This window comes from Myxocyprinus asiaticus, chromosome 49 (assembly GCF_019703515.2).
Source record: "Myxocyprinus asiaticus isolate MX2 ecotype Aquarium Trade chromosome 49, UBuf_Myxa_2, whole genome shotgun sequence".
NCBI lineage: Eukaryota > Metazoa > Chordata > Actinopteri > Cypriniformes > Catostomidae > Myxocyprinus > Myxocyprinus asiaticus.
The window spans coordinates 5280483-5307291 of NC_059392.1; the positions used below are offsets into that span (position 1 = coordinate 5280483).

At 37.1% G+C, this 26809-nt stretch overlaps 2 protein-coding genes across 4 annotated transcripts in view; one reads left to right on the top strand and one right to left on the bottom strand.

Annotated features, from left to right (window-relative positions):
• zranb3 (zinc finger, RAN-binding domain containing 3) overlaps nt 1-24079 on the bottom strand; it is a 78712-nt gene extending 54633 nt beyond the window's left edge. For 2 of the 3 annotated variants that reach the window (XR_007896641.1, XM_051693171.1), the window contains exons 1-5: nt 23630-24026; nt 23302-23460; nt 7047-7065; nt 6646-6824; nt 713-944 (exon numbers count right to left, since the gene is read on the bottom strand). Coding sequence is in view for 2 of the 3 variants with exons in the window: in XM_051693171.1 (XP_051549131.1) it covers nt 713-944; nt 6646-6824; nt 7047-7065; nt 23302-23444 (573 nt within the window). In the remaining variant the exon portion in view is untranslated. Of the gene's footprint in view, nt 1-712; nt 945-6645; nt 6825-7046; nt 7066-23301; nt 23461-23629 lie in introns of all 3 variants that reach the window. The other variant, XM_051693172.1, reaches the window with a different exon arrangement.
• A 1030-nt stretch (nt 24080-25109) lies between these two features.
• Nucleotides 25110-26809, top strand: part of LOC127438184 (R3H domain-containing protein 1) — a 57695-nt gene continuing 55995 nt past the window's right edge. Inside the window, exon 1 of the mRNA XM_051693548.1 lies at nt 25110-25213. The gene's annotated coding sequence lies outside the window, so the exon portion shown is untranslated. The remainder of the gene's footprint in view (nt 25214-26809) is intronic.

A 26809-nucleotide genomic window follows, 5' to 3' on the forward strand; every position in this document is an offset into this window, starting at 1 on the left:
ATTCAGAGCTCTGACTCCAAAATCACTTAAATCCCCTCATTTTTACCAATGTCACCCCTTGGCACCGATATTCAGCCATCTTGCTAAGGGTCACTGGGTTATATAAACATCCACGCCAGCATAATATCGAGGCAAACAGAACAAGATGAAGAAACCCACCTGAAACAGGATGAAAAATCAGCTTATCCGCAAATGACAGAGACGACACCGGTGTCAAATTACTGGGCCGCACCGTATAAAAGGATAAACGTTGAAAATTATCTCTTATTTGATTGATTGATTTAATTTAACTGCAAGCGGGTCATTAGACCAGCAAGATATTAACAGTGTGACAAATTTCGAGCTGTCACTTTACGAAAGAAATAAGAATGACTATAGATGTTTATTCGCAATGTAACTAATCTGTTGCACAGGAACAAGAACTCTATGTGAGGATAATTTGATAATCTGAGGATTTTACAGTGTGTACAATGGTAAAATAAATGATTTTAATAACTTAGTAATAATACTCAGGGGGAAACTTATCAAAACTTTTAGTTTATGATATTATCGCAATTGCAATTTTGGGTGACATGAGCGATGAGTGTAGGGTGGGAAATATTTCAGCTAATGACAGGATCTCCTGGTTTTGTTCAAACAGAACCATGCTGCATATTACCAAATGGCTTAATAAATCAAAGTAAATGACAAACAGATTTGGAGGAAGCAGTACCTCCTCTGGTCTGCCCAGCGCCGGGGTGCCAGTTAGAAGTATGGCACGCTTGGCATTCTGGATGATTGGCACTAGTATTTTACTACGAGCTGCATTACGGGACTTCAGGTAATGGGATTCATCCACTACAACAATGCCAAAACGTTGTTTGTTCAGAGCCTCCAGCAGGGGTCGTGCATCTGTGGTGAGCAGCCCATATCCAAGAATAGTCACTTTACTAGTGCCGATACTCCTACAAAACAAACAGAGTGTAAACTATTATTACTTAAAATGAGCAAAATAATTCAAGTACTTTAAATAGCATTTATTTTTTAAATAAAATGAGATTTTCTTGACTTTATATTTAAAGGCAATGGCTGCATCCGTAAGCTAAGGCAGCTGCTTACTGCCATATCAGTTAATGGCTTAACCAACAGTGATTGTATGAATGTACCTGTTCTCAGAACAGTTTGTACCTCCGTACACAGCCTCTGAGGCAGCATTTTCCAGTTTTCAGACATTGTCAACTTAAAATCAAAATAGCCTATTTTCTTTCTCAGTTTAATTTCCCAGGTCTTTCTGTGCACTATTAGTCAGTGTGCATTATTCTAAAGAAAAAGGTTTTGTTTTCACAATACAATAACTTTTGTATTGTTTTCTGCTGATGTAACAAAGCCCGCAGGTGGCGAAAAATATTAACCAATAATATGTTTGTCACTAAACAATCAAATACCAAAAAATAAAAATCAAGTACCAACCTAAATTTTTTTCCCTGTTGAATATTCTGTAATAAATTACAACTTTAAATTTGTTTACAATTTTTCTTCATTGTTTCCTATAACTGTGTAAAAACAGCAGCCGAACTCGAATTTCTTTTAATTTTATTACAAAAGGTAAATGCGTTGTGAATGCCGTTTCATCTTGATTTAAAAGTAACAGAATATAAATTATACTTTATACACTTTAAGTACGAAACAAAGCTAAGCTTTAAGCAAAGAGTAACTTTAAAAATTCTGTAACTTACGAACTAAAAAGCAAAAAGAAGTCAAAACAATATTTAGATTGTCTACTCTTATACAAATCTATCAAAATAGATTTGTCTAAGCTTCAAAAACATTTAGAATACTTAGTTTATAATTATTCAAAAGGGCAAAGAGGAGTAAAGAGGTCATAAAACAATGTACCAATTTTAGCCGCATAAGGCAATTTGTCTACCGTTAAATAATTTTAGTACTGCACTTATAGTTTATAGTCATTTATTTGAAAGGGCAAAGGTACATCAATGATACATAAAACTATGGATCTCCTGATACCAATATTGGGTCACAAAAAATGTTATGTCTGATGTATGAATGTCATTCCATAAACATTCAGCGCACAAATTAAAATCACGTTATGTCCTAGTAGATTATTAAACCGCAAAGGCTGCGATTTAATGAGATAAATATATACAGTTTGCATGTGCTGCACGCTTCAATTTGTATGCGCGCAGCACATACAGACTACATATTTATTAATTAAATTGCAGCCTTTTGCGGTTTAAATATCACGTTAGGTTACATTGCGACCTGCTTTTCTGGAGGTGAGAAGCTACCGTCAAAAACACACAGAAATGGAAAGGGCTTCAAAATAAAAGCTTCCGCCAAAATAAAAGCTCAATTTAAATGGAAAACAGTATGACAAAACTATTTAATTACTGTATTGTTATGTAATATTCACTGTATTACTACTACTATTACTACTAAATATATATTATATATACTAAATATAATATATAAATAGTAATTGTATCTTATTTAAGCAATAGCTCACATCGTTGATGCTCTGTTATGCAGCACTTTTTTTTGACAAAAACAACTCGTGTTGTATTTTGATTTGCACTGTGAGGTTCTGTATAAAAGCACTTCATTTGATAAAAAGAATACAATGTTTAATGAAGTGTTCTATTTTAATTTGATTAACGTTTTAATTAATTCACTTATTTAGACACCATTTTGATGAAACAAATTTAATAAACTGTTGAAATGGTATTTGGGGGGGGGGGGGGGGGGTGAAACAGATATCGTTTTCGGCGAGGACCAAAAAGTAAGTATCGGTACTTGTACACGTTCTTCAAAAAAATACAAATCAAAAATAAAATAAAATACAACTGGTATCGAGACATTATTACAGTTCATAAAATATTGTACGAATTTTAGCCTCATGGTTCCCTATTGCAGACTGTGTAAAGTTACCAAACATTCTCGGAAATACGTACAAACTTTACTTTTACTGATAAATAAAGTTAAGCTTTCAGTAAAGAGTAACTTAATGTTATGTAGTACCATACAAATCTGTCCAGATTGTCTACACTTCTATGAAAAAAGATTTCTCTATGCTTCAAAAAAAATGTAGAATCCTTAGTTTAAAGTACTTTATTGAAAAGGGCAAAGAGGACCTTGAAGAGGCCATAAAAGCATTTTAGGAATTCTAGCCGCATAGTTTCCCGTTACAGACTGTGAAAAGATTCCAACCGTATGCTGAAGAGAAATTATGTTTGTTCCATTTCTGCACTATAAGCCATTAGAGTTAAAATTTCATTCACTGCACTGACAGGCCTTCATCAAGCTCTGAGGGAGATGTTGCCATGGTAACGACTTTACAGGTCGACTCAACCCCGGGCCAGAATTCTCAGGGCAAACAGAGCAATTTGTGTGCCTCTTTTTAGAAGCATCAATAACAGCCAAAAAGACAACATGACCCTATGACCGTATAAGGCTGTAGAATCTATCCCAACATCCTTTGTGAAAAATCAGCTCTAGCTGTATCCCATGAACATTCGTAGCTAATTTGATTGTGTCTGTGGTATAATTTGCAATGTGCTATGATTCTGTAGTGTCTGAACACAAGATTTTACATTCTTTGAAGGCATTTTTACAAGCTGAAAAATATCAGCAAACATGATTTTCATAACTTTTTTAAAGCTCCTCATAAAAGAAAGATACAAAGAAAAAAAAAATCAAGAGATTTCTTTCTTTTTCCTGAGCCATCTGCAAAGTCAAACTCAATCATAAATTTCATGAATCAATTTTGCCACTATGATTAAACTTAGACACAGTCTGAAAGAATCAATCTTTAATTTTGAGCAAAAATCCTCTCGGCCAACAGTGCAGACAGACGTCCCCTCGGTTGGTCCACTGGACCTGAATGAATCACAAACCAATGTTCGCTTTCTTTCTCTCAGAGAATGCAAAACGAACTAAAACGATCAATTGCCAAGACACTTTTTTGACATGATAAAATGTCTCGGCCATTTAGGCCAGAAACATACTTTACAAAAGTATGCAAATATGAATGCTTGGACATGCATTACAAGCGTGCGGTCCGACTGAACATTCTTAAAGTGTGTTTTTGAGTTGCTCTTGCGATAACAATCCTCAGTACTCAAGGAGGCGATAGAGATACCTTCAAAAATCTGAGCAATTAAACTGGATATGTTGTTATTCAGCTAGCTAGGTTTACCTTAATTTGTTTAGTAAGATTCTCTTCAAACTGTTGCTGTGCCATGACGGCAGTCATGCCGTTTTGACCTAAAAGAGAAAAGTGACCCAAAAAGAAGAAAGTATACGCTAATGTCTTTGAAGCAAAGCTGAGAATGCAATGTGTATTAATTGCCGCCTGAAACACACCTGAATGAAACAAAATTGAGTTTGCGTAGCTGGAAGTGTTTACATTGGTGCACTTCCATAGAGTATGTTTTATGCCTGATGGGTTTATGCTAATGTCCACTATAGTGCTCTTTGCAGTAATTCTTTGAATGCAACATGTACTTGCGTTGCTATTTGTGGTCAGACACATTTCGGAAGAAACTACGCACAAAATCAAGTGCAAGAAGCATTTGCGTTCACATACTTGAAGATGCACATACAGAGTATGTTTCGGGCCTGATGGATGTTCGAATGACATTTACCAAACGTTTTTGCAAAAATCTCAGAGAAAACTGACCCTAAAAGAAATGCCCACTTTAGCGCTTTTTGTGGCAACTCTGAGAATGTAATATGCACAAAACTGTGTTTGCATTGGTGCACTTGCATAGAGCATGTTTTATGCCTGATGGGTTTACTATAGTGCGATTTGCAGTAACGTTGAGAATTTAACATGTACTTGCGTTGCGTTATCAATTGTGGTCTGACACATTTCAGAACAAAACAATGCACAATATCAAGCTCGTGCTAGAAGCATTTGCATTCACATACTTGAGTATGTTTCGGGCCTGATGGATGAACAACATTTACCAAACATTTTCACGAAAACCTCAAAGAGACAACTGAAAAGAATACCTAAAAGAAAAGAGTTTACACTCTAACCCACTATAGTGCCGCCTGCAGCAACACTGAGAACACAATTTGTTCTTGCTATGAATTGCCATTGTCGAATTTCGGAATGCAATAAATGTAAAAAAAAAAAAAAAAAAAAAAAAAAAAACACTCTTGCTTAGCTAGAAATGTTAAGTACATGAACAAGTTTATTTTGGGCATGAAAGATGATCAAACAACAATCTCCAGATGTTTTTTTTTCTCCCAAATTGGAATGGCCAATTCCCAATGTGCTCCTCGTGGTGGCGTAGTGACTCACCTCAATCCGGGTGGTGGAGGACAAATCTCAGCTGCCTCCGCGTCTGAGACCGTCAACCCGTGCATCTTATCACATGGCTTGTTGAGCGCATTACCGTGGAGACATAGCACGTGGAGGCTTCACGCCATCCACCGTGGCTTTCCATGCACAACTCACCACGCGCGGTGGACTTGACTTCCAGAGTGCTGAACCCGGGACCTCTCGCATTTACCAAAAGTTTTCACGAAAATCTCAAAGACAAAACTGACCCTAAAAGAAGACAGTTTACGCTAATGCCCACTATAGCTCCCCTTGTGGCAACATTGAGAATCTAATTTCTTCTTGCATTGCGCTATCAATCTGTCGAATTTCGGAATGCAACGTACAAAATCACTCTTGCGTAGCTAGAAATGTTTATGTTCACATACTTGCGTGAACAAGTATATTCTGGGCATGAAAGATGTTCAAACAACATTCTTCAGATTTTTTCATGACGTTTACGATTTAGAACCTGCCATTTCGTGAAAACCTTAAGAAGAAACAAATTAGGGGGGGCCTGGGTAGCTCAGTGGTAAAGATGCTGGCTACCACCCCTGGAGTTCGCTAGCTCACTAGTTCGAATCCCAGGGCGTGCTGAGTGACTCCAGCCAGGTCTCCCAAGCAACCAAATTGGCCTGGTTGCTAGGGAGGGTGGAGTCACATGGGGTAACCTCCTCGTGATCGCTATAATGTGGTTCGTTCTCGGTGGGGCGTGTGGTGAGTTGAGCGTGGTTGCCGCGGTAGATGGCATGAAGCCTCCACACGCGCTATGTCTCCGTGGCAACGCGCTCAACAAGCCACGTGATAAGATGCGCGGCTTGACGATCTCAGACGCGGAGGCAACTGGGATTTGTCCTCCTCCACCCGGACTGAGGCGAATCACTACGTGACCACAAGGACTTAAAAGCACATTGGGAATTTGGCATTCCAAATTGGGAGAAAAAATTACCCTAAATTAAGAAAGTTTACGCAAATGCCCACTATAACGCCACCTTGTGGCAACACTGAGAACACAGTTTGTTTTTGTGTTGCGTTATGAATTGACATCTGACAAACTTTGGTACGCAACAACACACAAAATCTTGCTTGCATAGCTAAGAGCGTTTATGTTCACGTACTTGCGTGAACAAGTATATTTTGGGCATGAAAGATGTTCAAACAACATTCTCCAGATGTTTTCGCAACATTTAACATTTAGAATCTGCCATTTTGAAGATGTTTATTGAATGTCTGAAGAAAGTAATTCAGGTTTGACAAGACAAAGGAACGAGTAAATGATGACAGAATTCAAATTTTTGGTCAAACTAGTCAAGTTATCGTACATTATGTCGGTCTTGCTTTCCACCAGGTTGATGTCTCTGGGCTCGAGTTCAGGAATCCATTTTTCTAGTTCTTCAATCCAGGGGTATTTCAGCGATGAAGGCACCACAATCAACAGTGGCCATTCCTGTCTGTAGATATATGCCACAGAAATGGCCTGGATTGTTTTTCCCAAACCCATCTGTAGGCGAGTAATGAAAACGAGAACGATTACTGGCATTACAGTTGGTACTGTGGCCCTAAAAATTATTAGGACTTTTAAGCCACACTTAAAACTTAGGGATACTTTGCACATACAAAAAAACATCTTTCCATTAGTCATTACAAGGGTGACATACAATACAGTCTGAGTGTCTGAAACAATCAAATTGGAATACAGGTGAGAAAAGCAAAATGCACTTACCTCATCTGCAATCATACACCTGCAAAACAGAGATGAAAATTAATGAAGCATACAAAAACGAATGTCTTCAAAGTTCACTGAAGATGACCTACCCAGACACCAGAAGTGATCGAAATCAGCAGTTGTCTCTTCAAGTCATGCTTTAAATAATTACCCTCTGATTCACGTTTTTCAATTTCTTCCCAAAATCGATGTCAAGAGAGGCATATATTGATCCAGGCAATATTGTGAAACCTGGATTTCCCAGCCACTGCACATTGCTCAATATAATTTCCCGCACACCTGAACTTGACGGCCAATTTTGCACTGTTGGCCAGACGGCACTGAAAAACTCAATCCCAAATCAGATCCATGCGGAGCCCTGCTGTGGCGTACAGGGGTTTATTTATTATGGCCATTCGTTTAAGACCTGCATAAACAATAAATACAGTCCTTGAATCAATCACGCTGTTGCCTTAAATACATTTTTACCCAACATCCTGAGCTCAACATGTTGTTTCTGAAGATATGGGCCACTTGATTCCTAATCAGTGCAGCAAAAAGAAGTTACAAAATCTACTTATATTAATCAAAGTTTTTGCACCAAAAACGTTACATGTGGCCATTTTCCACTCTCTCTCTCTCTCTGACGGGCTGTTTTTGCTACTGTACCTTTAAGGATTCTATATGTAAATTAACTCTGTTATGAGTGGCTAACCTCAGTGCACAGGCGTAGTCCGCTCAGGGTTGCTGCAGCATTTTTAAAATCAAATTCAGATTTGATTCATAGTGTGGACCTTTTAACTTTAAAGGCACTTTAGCTTTGAAATACACCGGGGACTCTTATTTTGAAATGTCTGCGCTTCATTACTTCCAGCTGCTCATTCAAAGAAATAAGGGATATAAAATGTGCACTCCTACAATAATCTACAACGTATTACAATATAAACAATTAAACGTAAGTATTGTCATATTTCATCAACACTACATATATCATCATCATCATCAACAGTTGATCTTTAGTGATAGTTTGTCGTAAATTTCCGATATGGCTTAATGATTGTGACCTGCTCTGCAACAGCTGCAAACATTCAAAAGCCCCCGCGTACTTGGAGAAAATACAACAGTGCTGCGTTTTCACTTTGAAGGATGCAATGCATGCATTTATTTAATTAAATCATATACTTTTGAAGTTTGATAATCACATTAGGTAATATCACGATTCCTGTCTTTCCGCACCCAAATTTAAGACCTCTTTAAATACAAATTAAGACTTTTGTTGTATCATTTAAGACTTTTTATGACCTAAAATTTTGGAAAACTGAATTTAAGACACTTTAAGATTTCTTTTTAAGGATCTGCGGGAACCCTGCCGCTAGTAGCGCTAAACAGTACAAGTTGTCGTGTGAACATGCGAGCCAATGTAAACTCTTTTCTCTCATTGCGCTCAAAAACGTGCAACAGACGTCAAGATTTTTTCTGAAAAATTACTTACATTTTCCGTCTTTCTCACCAAAACCTATCGTTGGAGGGTTACTTTACTAATTTTACTAAAATGTATTCCACTACAGATTACAGAATACATGCAGTAAAATGTAATTTGTAACATATTCTGTTAGATTACTTAAAGTCAGTAACGTAATCAAAATACTTTGGATTACTTCTTCAGCAATGGTAGATTTTTTTTTTACTTGTTTTGACTATAAAAACTGTCAGTACAGCAAGACAAAACACACGTTAAAAATGAATTCTCTGAAAAACCTAAATATCTTATGCAGTGTTTTTGATCTTGTTTAAAGGATTTGTACAGAAAAACAATACAAAAATTCTCATCAAGAATAAGATTTTTGCCCTAATATCAAAGGTCTTCAGTACTAGAGAAAAAAAAATCTATGATCTAACATGGATTTTCTTCATCAAAAATATGATCGTGTCCGGTAACAGATGCATGTAAAGTGGCTAGAAATAGAATCTTAGCTTAGCATAAAGCTAAATGTTCACATGACATTTTACACAAGGTTTATTTCTATTTCTGCTACTCCAAATGTATTTCATACTTCTCTGTTTGCTCTTATGAATGTAACACATCATAAGAAAGAGTTTCAGCGCTGTTAAAGTGCTCTTTGGATGGCATCATTTATATAGAGTGAACTATCTGTTTAATATAATATGAAACGATTACTTATCAGCATTTATGAGCTATCAACCACCCTGCTCTCTAGAAATCTGTATTGGCATCAGCTGTTGAGAAACCCATATCGGTTTGACCACTAGTGTAAATGTGGGTGGTCAAATATTAATAAGCTTGTAGTTATGAGGTCATAACTTAAAAAAGTTCAGAAATTGTCATTGTTAAGTTGTAATCAAATTAGGTAGACTAAATTAGCTTTGCATTGTGAACATCAGACTACACCAATGAGCCAAAATGTTATGATCACCTAGCTAATATGCAGTTGGTCCTCTGCATGCAACCAAAACAGCGCCGACCCGCCTAGGCATGGACTTTACAAAACCCCTGAAGGCTATCTGGCAACAAGACATTAGCAGCAGATCCTTCAAATCCTGTAAGTTGCAAGGTGGAGCTGCCGTGGATCAGACTTGTTGGTCCAGCACATCCCACAGATGCTCAATTGGATTGATATCTGGTTAATCTGGAGGCCAGGGCAACACCTTGAACATTTCATCATGTTCCTCAAACCATTCCCGAACAATGTGTGCAGTGTGGCAGGGCGCCTTATCCTGCTGAAAGAGGCCACTGCTATCAGGGAATACCATTGCCATGAAAGGGTGTACCTGGTCTGCAATGATGTTTAGGTAGGTGACGTGTCAAATTGACGTCCACATGAATGGCCATACCAGGATTTCCCAGCAAAACATTGCCCAGAGCAACACACTCCCTCCACCGGCTTGTTGTCTTCCCACAGTGCATCCTGGTGCCATCACTTCCCCAGGTAAACGGTGCACACGTACACGGCCGTCCACGTGATGTAAAAGAAAACGGGAATCATCGGAGCAGACGACCTTCTTCCACTTCTTCAAGGTCCAGTTCTGACACTTGCGTGCCTATTGTAGGCGCTTTTGACGGTGGGCAGGGGTTATCATGGGCACTCTGACCGAAATGCGGCTACGCAGCCCTATACACAACAGGGTGCGATGCATTATGTGTTGTGACACATTCCTCACATAAACATAATTAAAATTGTGATTTGTGCCACAGTAGACCTTCTGTCGGTTCGGACCAGACGGGATAGCCTTTGTTGCCCTTGCGCATTGATGAGACTTGGGCGCTCAATAATTTGGCTCGTCAAAGTCGCTCAGGTCTTTACTCCTGTATTCAATATGTTTACAACAAGAACTGATTGTTCGCTTACCATCTAATCTACCCAGACCTTGTCATGTGGCCTTGTTAGGAGATGATCAATGTTATTCGCTTCACCCATGAGTGGTCATAATGTTTTGACTCATCAGTGTATATCTTCAAAGTACATCATAATCCCTTATTTTAAAAAGAGCAATAAAATCAGGATTTCTGTGATATTGCCACTTCAAAATGAAGGCTTTATATACTTTGCCTCCATTTCCTAGTGTTTAATGTATGATCTCTGCCAGCACCTCAAATTTCCTCGAATATTGCATGATGACACATGCAAATAAAAATACCAAAACAACCTACAACATTTGTATCCTGGTGAAACCACTAAGGAAACAAAACATCAAGAGTTTTTCCGTTACTAAAATGTCAGCATGCTCCCTGAGTTGCTCGTATCCATTGTTCAAACAGCAGATCTACTCATTAGAAGGAGATGTTTGCTCTTTTTCACTGTCCTTTTATTCTTTTTTTAAAAGTAATGCTGTGAGACACTGATCTTCTGCAGATTCTTTCAGGGGAAAAAATTTAATTGCTAGTGTGTCAGGCGACGTGCAAGGATTTACTGGGAACAAATGAAGCGGATATATGCAGGGCAACAAATAAAAGAGCTTTGCATCTTTTTTCCATTCTTTTTGTATTTTTATGCATTTTTTGTTTTGTTTTATTAATAATGTGGTTCCATTCTGGATTCCGGCAACACCTTGGTTGGTGATGACGTACATGATGGTCATTATAAATGTGCATGACAGTGATGCATTTAGCTAATGATGAAGCAATATGTTGTTCTGTTCCTAAAATTGTATCTGCATACAGTACTAAACATTAATAATATCCAGGACACAATCTAAAGAATTGTTTGAGAACACTTTATATACATTTTCAGAACAATAGCCTATTGTACAAGATGCTGGAGCAGCAACATTTATTTTTTACAATTTTAGAAGCAAATCCTTCATCTAATTTCTTCATTGATATGAACAAAAAAAGTACCAAGTTTGTTTTTGTTTTTCCATTCATTGGCACTATTTTCTATAAAGTACTATGGTACTACAATCACAGCACCATTAAACAGTGCAAGTACTTTTTATATAGGCAATAAAAAATAAAAATAAGAATATACAGTTAAGTCAGAAGTTTACATACACTTAGGTTGAAGTCATTAAAACTCATTTTTTAACCACTCCACACATTTAATATTAGCAAATTATAGTTTTGGCAAGTTGTTTAGGACATCTACTTTGTGCATGACACAAATAATTTTTCCAACAATTGTTTACAGACAGATTGTTTCACTTTTAATTGACTATATCACAATTTCAATGGGTCAGAAGTTTACATACACTAAGTTAACTGTGCCTTTAAGCAGCTTTAAGAAAATTATATCAAGCCTTTAGACAATTAGCTTCTGATAGGAGGTGTACTGAATTGGAAGTGTACCTGTGGATGTATTTTAAGGCCTACCATCAAACTCAGTGCCTCTTTTCTTGACATCATCGGAAAATCAAAAAAATAAATCAACCAAGACCTCAGAAAAGAAAATGTGGACCTCCACAAGTCTGGTTCATCCTTGGGAGTAATTTCCAAACGCCATCTGTACAAACAATAGTACGCAAGTATAAACACCACGCAGCCATCATACTGCTCAGAAAGGAGACACATTCTGTCTCCTAGAGATGAACGTAGTTTGGTGCAAAAAGTGCAAATCAATCCCAGAATGACAGCAAAGGACCTTGTGAAGATGCTGGAGGAAACAGGCAGACAAGTATCTATATCCACAGTAAAAAGAGTCCTATATCAACATAACCTGAAAGGCTGCTCAGCAAGGAAGAAGCCTCTGCTCCAAAACCGCCATAAAAAAGCCAGACAACAGTTTGCAAGTGCACATGGGGACAAAGATCTTACTTTCTGGAGAAATGTCCTCTGGTCTGATGAAACAAAAACTGAACTGTTTGGCCACAATGACCATCGTTATGTTTGGAGGAAAAAGGGTGAAGCTTACAAGCCGAAGAACACCATACCAACCGTGAAGCATGGGGGTGGCAGCATCATGTTTTGGGGGTGCTTTGCTGCAGGAGGGACTGGTGCACTTCACAAAATAGATGGCATCATGAGGAAGTTAATTTATGTGGATATATTGAAGCAACATCTCAAGACATCAGCCAGGAAGTTAAAGCTTGGTTGCAAATTGGTCTTCCAAATGGACAATGACCCCAAGCATACCTTCAAAGTTGTGGCAAAATGGCTTATGACAGCACAGTCAAGGTCCAAAGCCCTGACCTCAATCTGATAGAAAATCTGTGGGCAGAACTGAAAAAGCATGTGCGAGCAAGGAGGCCTACAAACCTGACTCAGTTACACCAGTTCTGTCTGGAGGAATGGGCCAAAATTCCAGCAACTTATTGTGAGAAGCTTGTGGAAGGCTAACCAAAACATTTGACCCAAGTTAAACAATTTAAAGGCAATGCTGCCAAATACTAACAAATTGTATGTAAACTTCTGACCCACTGGGAATGTGATGAAAGAAATAAAAGCTGAAATAAATCATTCTCTCTACAATTATTCTGACATTTCACATTCTTAAAATAAAGTAGTGATCCTAACTGACCTAAGATTGGAATTGTGGAAAAGCTTAAATGTATTTGGCTAAGGTGTATGTAAACTTCTGACTTCAACTGTAGCAGTATAGTATTTTTACATTTGTATCAGTAGCTGCATAAAGTGACCTCTTGAACATCTATGAGACAGAGTAACAAATATAGATAAAGAGGTAAAGAGATAGAGAGAGCTATGATAGTCTCTATATCTTGTTTTCTACTCCCTCTGTGTGAAAGGATGATTAACAGCCTCTGTTTTGCCAGTGGGTTTTTTTTTCCCACCTTCAAATTGTTGGAGCACTTGCTAGCACTGTGTAATGCGCTCTCACATGCCTGAAGTGCCACTCAGGTGTGTGTGTGGTGTTTCGCCACACATTAATCACTGTTCTTTAAATAACGCTGCTTGCAACCGACGCACCATGGCGTCCTGAAGAGGGCTCTGTCTGATTTGCCTGACAACAGCGCCAAGAACTTCATTCTTGTATTTCCAGACCTGTATGACTTTTTCTTTTGTGAAACACTAAAGGATATGTTTTTGCCTCAGTCACCATTCACTTTCATTGCATCTTTTTTCCATACAATAAAAGTGAATGGTGACTGAGTCATACATGTTTGGAACATGAGGGTGAGTAAATGATGACAAAAATTTTATTTTTTGGTGAACTATTCCTTTAACATTCTGGACAGTAATTTAGAATCATCTAGCAATCAATAAAATGAAAACATTGGGTTGCAGCGATTAACTTTACGTGAAAAGTGCCATTTACAGCATTCCATTTAGGTTTACTCCCACTGCGTTAAAGTTTTGTATTTACAAACATTTTTGCAGCAGTTCAGCATTGTAACCAATCAGATATGCTAGTTGCACACATTAACACAATGACCAATCACAGCCGATTAAATTAGTCTAGGCCTATCAGTAAGGACAACTGATCCTAGTGAATGAAATTTTAGCTGTCAGATGTGTCCGATTTTCAAGGTTCACTTCAGTTCACGGAAGCCAGTGAAAATGAGCGCTAAAAAAAAATAGCTTGCAATTAAAAAGAAGTTTAGGCAGCGGAAAAATGTTGACTTTAATTTGGAAATATTTTTGATTTACTAATCGTGCAATGTATTTTGTATGCCAAACATCCACTGCCAGCGCATGGTGCAACATGACACAATTACAACACAACTTTATCAAGAACATTGTACGTTTCATTCTTTCTTTTTTCTTTTTTTTCACCCAATTTGGAATGCCCAATTCCCAGTGCGCTTTTAAGTCCTCGTGGTCACGTAGTGATTCGCCTCAATCCAGGTGGTGGAGGATGAATCCCAGTTGCCTCCGCATCTGAGACCATCAACCCACGCATCTTATCACGTGGCTTGTTGAGCGCGTTGCCACAGAGACATAGCATCCGTGCTCAACTCACCACGCGCCCCACCGAGAACAAACCACATTATGGCGACCACGAGGAGGTTACCCCATGTGACTCTACCCTCCCTAGCAACCGGGCCAATTTGGTTGCTTAGGAGACCTGGCTGGAGTCACTGAGCACGCCCTGGGATTCGAACTAGCGAACTCCAGGGATGGTAGCCAGCGTCTTTTACCACTGAGCTAGCCAGGCCCCCCTACATTGTACATATCTGAGAAGCAAACCCATTATATTGTCACTGCTAGCGCCATGCACTACGAATTGAGCTACAGGAACCCCGCGTCTCATGCCGTGAACATTGCATTTTTAAAACAGTTAAAATGATCACCAAGTTACCACGTTCTGTTTAAAATAGTTCAACTTTCAAAAACTTGCTGCGCTTCACAAACGATCCACAAACGTGGTGGCCAACGAAAATAAGCTCAGAAGAAACATTAGCTTGCATTCGAAAAGATTTATCCAAGAAAAACTTTGACCGTAATTTGACAATATACCCAGGAACATTGTGTGTTCACTAACACATGACCTTGTCGTTGCTAGTGCTATGCCCTACGAACTGAGCTCTAGGAACCCGCATATAGTACCACTAATTTACCAAATATCTATGCTGTTGCGCTCTACATAGTTCAGTCCCTCCAGGATTTTGCAATCGCAAGAATTCTTGCAAATTCAACCAATCTCCGCATTTTTTGTGGTAGCTTGCAATTTTTTATAATTTCTGCAAATTTTCCATAAACAATTTAAATCTGAGGGAATCCCATCGCTTTCATTCATGTATGACAGCGGCAAAACAAATGCTTGAAAAGCTTGAAGCAGTCGCAACATATCTAAACGCACAGCTGCCGTTTGCATCATCTTCACCCTGAGTGCTGTGAATGAAACACGAAACTTGCGTTTATACACAGAAACCCTAACATTCACTTAAAATCCCCATTAGTTGTGTAGTAAAATGTGATTAGAATTTGAAGTGCTTAATTCAGTAGACAACGAATCCGAAAATGGCAATTTTGTGGCAACACTTATATGCTGAATATAAATGTTTTTACTGATATAAAAAGGTCACTTATACATAAAGTATCTTTCAAAATATGACAAAAATGGCCATTTTCATATATGTAATATATTTGTTTGAAACACTTGTGGAATTTAAATTTGTACATAAATGCTCAAATATATGAACTCTAATTGTATTTGTTTGTATATGGCCATATATCAGATTTCAATATCAGACAATGTAATAATTGCAAAAAGCCTAATGAATCCTCATTGATGTTTTTAGTTTACAGATTTATTGCATGTCTATTTTAAACTTAGAGTTCTTGCATTGTCTGAGGCAGAACATTTTAAAACAAAAATAATTAAGGGTCTTCCAATACCCACAGGTTTCACCTAAATATATGGTAGCCTATTTCTGTGTGTAATTCTTTTTTTTCCCTTGCTAACTGCATATTCTGTTATTGTGCGCTATAATATTACATGTAATTGCATTTACAATGTAATTAACACAATGACAAAGGTATATAATGATGATTTGTGAGTTTTCACTGCAAAACAACCCCAGAAAAATACCACAAGTTGCATCGCAAAATTTGAGAAAAGCCACTGCAAATTCAGTCATTTTGGTTACGTATAAATCAGGAAAAAGTGCAGCGAAATCCTGGTGGGACTGATAGTTGTTTTTAAATGCAAGAACGCACTCTGTGTGAACTCTGTCCATTCACACCTGATCTGACGTTTTTTGGGCGACTCATCATCCCTGACGTTAAGGCCACCAATATGGATAGCAAAGTCTACTTAATATGCACTAATTTGCTTTGTTATTTCAATTTCATTAAAATTGTAATATTGAATAATCTCTTAATCTTCCCCCATGCCTTCATTTGCACCTCTAATGCAATTATAAACGGCTGTACACTACACTCCTTTGCCGTCTTCCATCTCAGATCAATAGCTATCGATTGACTCGGCCACGACGCTCAATATGGAGACAGAGATAGTTTAGCTCCCGTGTGTCACATAGAGGCACATAGAGGTGGTGTAGTGGTTTGATTGGTGGTTCAGAGTTCAGGGCTCATTAAACCGCAGTTATTGTGTCAGCACAGCGTATGCTAATCTGCCCTTGCATACGGTTTCATCAGCCGATATGATGAATTAACATTTAGTCGCAGTCCATACGCTAGTACATTATGACTTTATTAGCATCACTGATGCCGCGTGAGTGTGTTGTGTGTTAGTACAGAGTTGATAAACGTGGGTTGCTTGTTTCTGTGAGGAACAAAGCGTAAAATTAGCATTCATCATGCAACAACATGCTAGGCTATCTGTTCCACGGAAACAATAACATCTTCAAACATTAGACAACAGTTATATATAGCTGCCCTGCTGTTAAATCAGCTTAAACCCGCCTTCTTTTACGATTTTACAGTGGTAACGACAACCTAACTACGCTATTTTAGCAGACACTGTGGTTAGCATGGTACATTTTTGAAATTTATATCCTTAGATCTAATATTTCAAGATGTTCAAGTAAGTTTTTTTATGAAGTAATGTCTGGTGTTCACCTTTTGTGCTCTCAAGATATGAAAGCAGCCGGGGATATCTATCTTCTCAACTTCTAATAAGTCACTGATGAAATCTTGCTATAAGCAGTAAAGAGCTGCTCTAAAACACTGCATCATTTGAACAAGTATGGTGTCTCAATGTGTGGTTTGGCTGTGCTGTAACAAAAAAAAGCAATTCTGCTTCAGGGGGATTATTGAATTGCAGAGCGAGAGAGGTGGGAGATAAAGGGAGAGAAAAAAACGGAAATCGATGGTTTAGAAAACACCAAGTGGTTGTATTCTATTACATGAGAGGTACAGAGGCATATCTACTTCAACCGCAAGGTAAAGATTTGCGCAGATTAAACGAAACAGACTCTCCAAACACGTAAACAAACACAAACTACACACTACTTCCCGACTGCCTTGGTTTCGTAGGTTTGTTTAACTTGGTTGCAATAAACACAACTGTACGCAATAAAGATGGTAAAAGCTAAAGTGTGTAATTTCTGCACAGCTAGCGTCACCAAATGAAATTGCAGAATATATATATTTTTTTTAACCAAACACTGCCAATGGTTGGCCAATACTGCTGGTATTCAGTAATATGGTTTGTCGCAATAATTAATAACCACGGTTATGTTATTATAGACACTTCAAAATACAGTGCAACATTTTTTAAAATCTAGATAACGTACGTACGTTGAGAGTCGCGCGTCTTCTAAAAGCTTACCTCGTTGAAAGTGTAACCTCTTATACTTTGGGGCATTTTTGGGCTGCTGACTGCAATTTTTCACACTCAAATTTAAAAGCTCACCATTCTCACATACTGTAGACTAATTGAAAAAAATGTGTCTAATTTTTCAGAGAACCCCCTGATGTTTTATCATCAGTAATCAAAAACATATTTTTCTGATGATTTGTTTAGCATGCTTTTCCTGCTGGACTGCTTATTTTGTTCTGGACATCTAAGATATAACATTGGATAAGCAAGCAAGCTCATACACAATGAAAATTACAAATCTTTTAGAAAACTCCCTAAGGTAAAAGCAAATATAACGTTTTTGGCTACTAGGGGCTTACAGCAGCAGTGATCGGTGCATAAAACTTACAGAAATCATATTTCACTTTGTGATTCTTTTGAAAATATTTCGAACTGCGGCAACAAAATTAACTATACAGTCACATTCCTGAGAATGAGAGCTTTCATTTGATATATGACTTGTCCATTTAAGTGCTGTGTGAAATAATTTTATTTTCATCTAAATATTTCTAGCCCATTACCTCTAGGGGGCGCTAATTTTCAACGCAATTGTTTTGAGGCCTTATTTTGCTATTTTATGTTATATACATGCAGAAGTGGTGGTAAACTCTGAAAAGTTCAGATTCTAAGCTTCCAAATGATACCTCATATGCCTGACTTACGTATACGGAAACTTTAACACTTTAATCGCAAACTTTTTTCACAATATAGTGCCCCCCCCAGTGTTTAAGGGGATTCCTAAAGTTTTTTTATTTATTTTTTTTATTTTTTTTAGGGTGGGACTTCATTTGATCCATAGAATTGATTGGATCGTAAAAAGTTGTCTCTTTATGACAAGTGGTTGGAGGGGAGGGGTTGAAAAATCAGTGGGGTTGACGACATCAGCCAAAACATTGGAGGTGGAGCAAGTTGTTACGCTTTAATGAAAGATTATAAAGACAATTTTTTTTTTACTTTGGAATAACATGCACCAATAAATCGTTTACAATAACACCAGGAACGTGCTTTAATAAAGTAAATAGGGTCAATTTTGATTTCATGTTGACTTTATTAACCTGACACTGTAAATAACATAGAACCATCTTGTTTGTTATATAAAGAAGTAAATTTGTTCTCATATTATATTGTAAATGGTCCAATCATTGGCGTAAACCTAACATTAAACTTTGATGTAGGAGAAAAAGAATGCAAAAAAGAATATGTTGGTCAATGTTGAATAAACACCTGCAAATTTAAGGCTGTTATTGTAGAGCTTTCAGCATCAACGATCCCCCGAAAATCTAGTTTGTGTTAATCAGGCTTGATTTTCGTAAATCCGACAAGCCGAATATGAAAAGTAAACAGTAACTTGCCGCCTTAATTTCCCACGATAAAGAAAACAAACAGAAATGTGGTTATTCGCAGGCGATGACATAAAGCCATGTGGAAGCCTGTCCTGGTTCATTAGACAGTAGGTGGAGAGTCTCTGTGCAGATAAAGTAATTACAGTGGAGGATTGCTCAGGTTATTGGCTGGAGTGGAGATTACATATTTAATTAGAGAGCAATTATCTGGGGCCATAATCCGCATACTAACTGATTAGCAGGATCAAAGCACTACACATGGGAAAATTAATTGCTAAATTAAATTTGACAACAAAAACTAAGAGCAAAGCGCACGTCCATTCGTAAAAAAGTGAAAACTTGATAGGTGACGAATGCAATTTTTTAGAAGAATAGTTAACCCAAAAATAAAAATTCTGTCATTATTTACTCACCCTAATTTCACTGCAAACCTGTATGACTTTCTTTCTTCCGTGGTACACAAAACAATATTTTTTTGTCTTCTAACGGCTAAGTTATCCAACAGCAGCTGGAAGTCTAGGACTGTGTGAAATAACACCTGTCTAGTTAAAGAGAAAATTAGTTTTGGCTGATTGAACACAGTCAGACTTGATTACAGATAATATACAGCTGCATTATACATTCAAACCCTCACCATCAGAATCAAGACACCAACACAAAGATTCAACAAACACATAATGCCACGGAAATGACTGAAAAGATCAAAGAAATAAAAATGGCAGTGGTTGGTTGGAAATTACGACAACGTTTAAGATTTCTAGAATAAAGTCAAAACATTACAGAGAATAGTCACAATGTTCGATAATTAAGACAAAACATTACGAGATTAAGGTAGAAATATTTTTGGAATAAAGTCAAGATTTCAGGAATAATTTTGTTGCGTTTAGAATAAAGTCGCAGCACTATGATTAAAGTTGTTGTATTAGGAAAATTAAGTTGTAGTATTTTGAGAATAAAGTCATAACATTATGAGAATGAAGTATTAGGATAATATTTTGAGAATAAAGTCAATTAAGTGAATACATTTGTAGCATTGAGATTTAAGTTGTAGCATTATGATTAAAGTTGTTATATTAGCAGAATAAAGTCATGGTATTTTGACAATAAAGTAGTAACATTACGTGATTAAAGTATCAGGCTAATATTTTGAGAATTAAGTTGTAGTATTATGAGAATAAAGTTATAACATTACAAGATTAAAGTTGTAGTATTTTTTATTTGTTTTTTTTCCCCTTTTGGCATTCCAAATTTTCCCCCAATTTGGAATGCCCAATTCCCAGTGCGCTTTTAAGTCCTCGTAGTCACGTAGTGATTTGCCTCAATCCGGGTGGCGGAGGATGAATCCCAGTTGCCTCCGTGTCTGAGACCATCAACCCACACATCTTATCACATGGCTTGTTGAGCGCGTTGCCACGGAGACATAGCGTGTGTGGAGGCTTCACGCCATCCACTGCGGAAACCACGCTCAACTCACCAAGCACCCCACCGAGAACGAACCACATTATAGCGACCACGAAGAGGTTACCCCATGAGACTCTACCCTCCCTAGCAACCGGGCCAATTTGGTTGCTTAGGAGACCTGGCTGGAGTCACTCAGCACGCCCTGGGATTCGAACTAGTGAACTCCAGGGGTGGTAGCCAGCTTCTTTTACCACTGAGCTACCCAGGCCCCTAAAGTTGTAGTATTTTGAGAATACAGTCAAAATTACTAGATTAAATTTGTAGCAATATAAGATTAAAGTTGTAGCTTTACGATAAAAGTCGTAATATTAAGAGAATAAAATTGTGGCATTTTGAGATTAAAGTAGTAATATTTTTTTAATAAATTCATAATATTTGAAGAGTAACATCTAGTGGCACTAAAACACCATCATAGGAAATCCGTCAGTACGGAAATAGTGAAAATAGTTTTTAAGAGGTGCTTGCATAAAAAAGGCATTATTTGTATGTTTATGGCAGAAACACATACAGTAAAGGGTGTAGAATTTAAAGGTGCATGTAAATTTTAAGGTGCAATAATTTGAGAAGTTTGATTAGGCAAGATTCATTATTATTGCTCATAGGGATTTGAACAAACCCTACACCCTTAGAAATAAACTTTGGTACAGAATTTGTCCCGCATGGTTTGTCCAACAGAGAAGAATAATACTTCAAATTATGCGGCTTATTGCTGTGCTTGTACTTCACTTATTTTCGCTCAGGCAGATGATACAATGGGTGAAATATATATCATAGACTTGAAGTGTACCTTTAAAATCACACTTAAAAATGAAGATATGTCAGTAATTGGCTATTTTTTGTTCTCTCACTTAAATAAATGTCAAACCAAAAACTGGATACTGTGACTCACAAAGATTCCTGTGGGATTCTACTAAATCCGTCCAGCTGAATGTCTGCCTAATTAAGTGACTGACCCTGTCCGCACCAAACAGAGCACTCTGTGTGTCCTATCATTGATCCGGGATCCACCACAGCGTCTTCTAACTGCCCTGTCTGACCCAGAGCTACAAGAACATTGACTGACAGAGAACTAGAGTAAATTAGATTCTTAACTGCTTTAATCAGGCACAGATTAGGAGACTGATGGACGGACGGATGGATACAATGGCAAGAAACAGTATGTGAACCCTTTGGAATTAACTGGTTTTCTGCATTAATTGGTCATAAAATGTGATCTCATCTTCATTAAAGTCACAAGTATAGACAAACACAATGTGCTTAAGCTAACAACAAACAAAACATTTTAATCTTTCATGTCTTTATTGAACACATCCCATCAAACATTAACAGGCTGTGGAAAAAGTATGTGAACCCCCTAGGCTAAAGATGAAAAAAAAAAAAAATGTTAATTAGAGTCAGGAGTTGGCAAACCTGGCATCCAATTAATGAAACGAGATTGGAGGTGTGGGTTAGAGATACTTTGACTTATAAAAAGCACTCAAACATTTTGAGTTTGCTATTCATAAGAAGCATCTGCTGATGTGGAACATGACTCGCAAAAAAGAGATTTAAGAAAACCTACGATCAAGAATTGTTGCTTTGCATAAAGCTGGAAAGGGTTACAAAGTTATCTCGCAAAGCTTAGATATTCATCTGTTCACAGTTAGACAAACTGTCTATAAATGGAGATGATTTAGTACTGTAGCTACTCTCCCTAGAAGTGGCCATCCAGCCAAGATGACTCAAAGGGCACACCACAGAATGCTCAACGTGGTAAAAAAGAACCCTAGAGTGACAGCTAAAGACTTGAAGGAATCATTGGAACTGTTTCACATCTCTGTCCATGAGTCTATTATACGGAAAACATTACACAGACATGGTGTCCATGGCAGGACCTCATGAAGGAAGCCGCTGCTTTCCAACAAAAACATTGCTGCGCGCCTGAAGAATGCCAAAGACCACCTTGACATTCCACAATGCTACGGTGAAAATGTTTTGTGGACTGATGAAACTAAGGTTGAATTGTTTGGGAAGAACATGCATCACTATGTATGGCGTAAAAAGGGCACCGCATAGTCGCATACCAACATGAAAACATCATCCCAACGGAGAAGTACGGTGGAGGGAGCATCATGATTTGGGGTTGCTTTGCTGCTTCGGGTCCTGGACCGCTTGCCATCATCAAGGGAAAAATTAATTCAGAAGTTTATCAAGATATCCTACAGGATAGCTGTGCGCCAACTGAAGCTCAGCAGAAGTTGGGTAATGGAGCAGGAACCTAAACATCGAAGTAAATCCACTACAGAATGGTTTCAAAAAAAGAAAAACCACCTTTTGGAGTTTCCCAGTCAGAGCCCAGAAATTAACCCAATAGAGATGCTGTGGAATGACCTCAAGGGAGCTGTTCACACCAGATATCCTAAGAATATGGCTGAGCTGAAGCAGTTCTGTAAGGAAGAATGGTCCAAAATTCCTTCTGAACATTGCGCAGGTTTAATCTTCAGCTACCGGAAACGCTTGATTGAGGTTATTGCTGCCAAAGGATGGGGTTCACTTACTTTTTCCACAGCACTGTGAATGTTTGATGGGATGTGTTCAATAAAGACATGAAAGATTATAACTGTGTGTTGTTATCTTAAGCACATTGTGTTTGTCTATACTTGTGACTTTGATGAAGGTGAGACCAAATTTTATGACCATTTAATGCAGAAAACCAGCTAATTCCAAAGGGTTCACACACTTTTTCTTGCCACTGTAGATAGATGGATGGATAGAAAATGTCAAACTAATATTAAAAAGATATAAACTAACCGTCCATCCCTTGACAGAGCAAAACAGACCCCCTCTCTCTGAAAGGGCATCAGTTTTTCCTGCACTTTCTTTGGAAGGAGTTGGAGTGCATCTTTGCCATGGAGAGGAGATCCCTCTAGGTTTTTAAACTGGCTTCTTCTCATTATTTTGTCTTCAATTCTGCATTAAAAAAAAAGTGTAATATGAATCATAATTAAATAATATAAAATACTAGTTTGCAGTCTAGTACGTTGCACAATAGGAAAACACAATAAATGCATGGATGCTTATAGAACAACTCTAATAAAACTCTAATACTTCATTAATAACGCAGTTAAAGCACACTCACCACAAGAGGATCCTGGTTTCAAATTATTTCAGAAGTCCTGCTGCCATGTTTTGACATTTCGCGGCAATACAGCCAGTGACGTCACAGAGGCACACTATACGTCATATCCGCGCGACGAGAGGCTTTGCGGTATAAATGAAAACACAATTGTAAATTTTTATTTTTTATTATTGTGTTTTATTTCTACTATGTTGAAGTGCAAGACATGTAACTGGAAACAGCGGAAAATATTCTACAACAACTTTTAAATAGGGGACGTCTGGTATTTTCAAATGTGCTTATTTTGAAAAGTTGCTCTCATCGTTCCCGAGGCGCCATTAGTTTATTTTTAACTAAATGTATTTAGTTGTAATAGTAAATGCCACTCACTGGGCTTCTTTCACGATTCTCTGGATCTCAGAAATGTAAACAAACCCCAGAGAGGAAAAGAGAATAGAAACAAAAGGGCAGTACTTCCGGTACGAGAAAACTGATCAACGATTGGTTAAACTCGTATCACGTGACATAAAAGTACATTATCCTAAAGATCCTAAAGAAATAAGTGAATTCCAACCACAGATATTTCTTATTCAGTGCTGTGAACTTCGGTATTTAACTATTAATCATTTATATGTCATTTATACTACATATTTATTTATATTTCATTAGCGACTACGTGTATTGATCAGTGTTGGGTGTAATGCATTAGTAAGTAATTAATTACTGTAATTAAATGACTTTTTCATTGAAAAAAGTAAAGTAAGGGATTGCTCTTAATTTTCAGTAATTTAATTACAGTTACTTCTGATGTAATTGCGTTAAATACTGTATAGACTCTATATAAAATAATAGTGAATTTAAATTCAAAATTTAACATCTAATGTTAAAATATATGTTTTCTAATTTAACGCAGCCCACTTTAAATTATTTCGCCAGTTCATGAATAATTTATTTAGTTTTATATGATTTATTTGAAAGAATTAAAAGAACCGTTTCATGTCTATCCTTGTATTTTTAGAAAGTAATTAGTAATAAGTAATGCGATTACTTTTCACAAAGAGTCATTAGTACAGTAATCTAATTACACTGTAGAAGATGTAATTAGTAGTTAGGAATTAATTACTTTTTTAGAGTAACTTACCCAACACGGGTATTGATCAGTCTTTTTCCTAATCAAAATATTATCATTAGCTATAATATAATTATATTATTATTACTGTTATATTTATTTTGTATATATTGTTTATATATATATATATTGTTATTTTTATAATAATTGTATACTCTTATATAATTATACACATTTATCATAAACTTATATTTGAGCCAGTTCCTTTTTAAAGTTATATATATTTTTAATAACATGATAGCTACTCTAAATATTTGAGATGTTTGATTGAGTCATCGTTCTGTCGTATCTTTGGGCCACGATGCGCCATCTATCGGTAAAAAATGTCTATTTCATATGAGGAAACTTATTTTTCTTTCCAAGTGTTTGTGTTTCGTCTTCAATGTCGCTGACAGACCGATAGCTTTGACTTGAGCCTTTAGCAGCCATTAAACTCATTATTTCTTCCCATTTCTCCACTCCTATTTGTCCTAGAGGTAAGCCAGTCGCACATGTACCTTCCTTTACCGCTTAAATATCTTGATGTTTGTTTTATTCCTGTGAATGTGAGTGATCTGGAAGAGCAGTGTATGTTTAAACTCACTTAGCTTTACCATGTGTTAGCACACCACAGTGTTTTAATCTTATTTTTAAGCCTTTGAAACATAACATCAGCCTTAGATGACAGACAATGTGATTTGTAAATGTAAAAAAAAAAATGTGTTTTGATGTTCATATTTGTAAAATAAATATGCCAATTGATCTTGTTTATGAGGGCCAAGGAGAGACCAGACACTAGATAGTAAATAAACATGCAGCTGAATAAATCAGAGACGTGTATGTGCTTTCAAGTGGTTTATTTATGATTATTTCATCTAAATGAACTACTGTTTGGTTTTTATAGCTCAAGGGTTGTTTTGCTTTGGTTGATCTAAAGATCAACGCCTCATTCATCAGGGCCTGTGATGGAGATCAAACCACTAGAAGGAGATTAGTCAAGAATATGACTATGTTTGTGTTAATAAACAAGATGTTCTCTGTTCATGTTATCTTATGGTTGGCATTGAACCAAATGGACTTATAGAAAGGTGTTCCATACTTCTGTGTTTACAAATTGACTTGAAATTTGTGCTATATCTGCTTTGGACTATATCATGACCATGTCTGTATCGGGCAATTGTGGCATTTTTGAAATTATCGGTTTGAGTAGGCCGATATTAGAAGCAGATAAAAAAAAAAATTGTGGTCAATTCACATCAAATAGATTAAAACAGAAATTGTGCATTATTCATGAACAATGCTGTTGGTAGAATTTGGAACTCAACGGACACTTTTAATTGGCAAAATGGGCGCGTTATCGGCCGATAGTCTCAAAATGACCAAATATCGGTCATTCACTATTAAAACAGTTGCAGTATTTAAACTTTAAAAAAAAACAAAAACTATTACACATTATTTACAGCATGTTTAACAGTATAGATTAGACATCGACCAATAGTGGGCTTTGCCGATACCGATAACGATAACTAAGGTTTTGGAAAAGGCTGATAACCAATTAATCAACCGATAGTTTTCAAAAAATGATTTCCTGAATGTTAAGAATTGTCTTAGTCTTTCCTTACTATGACAGCCACAGACCCAAGAGTTCAAAATAAATAAAACCCCCAGCTGCAGTTTATTGTTCAACCAAATTCACAATAATAACTAGATTTGCATTTTTTTTTAAACTATAAACAAGCCGGAAACACACCTGTGACTCTTATTTTAAAAAGACGGAGACTTGGTTCCGTTACAAGGCTCTACAGTTAAGTAGGCTATTTACCAAATTAAGGTTTTTATAGCCTATATTTTCACCACATGAAGGGTTTTGTGTGTATACACAAGATATGAAGTTGGAGACTCAATGTATGTGCTCACAGTGCACGTTTCTATATAGTCGCACTTTTCTTTGCAGTCCCTCACTTAAATTTAGAACGCTTGATGATTTAATTAAAATGAAAAATCTGCATTGAATTGAGGATAAAAATATGGATCCTCTAGCACCCGGTGAAGGAATAAAGAGAAAATAAAATTGGCATACATTTTTGCCGATA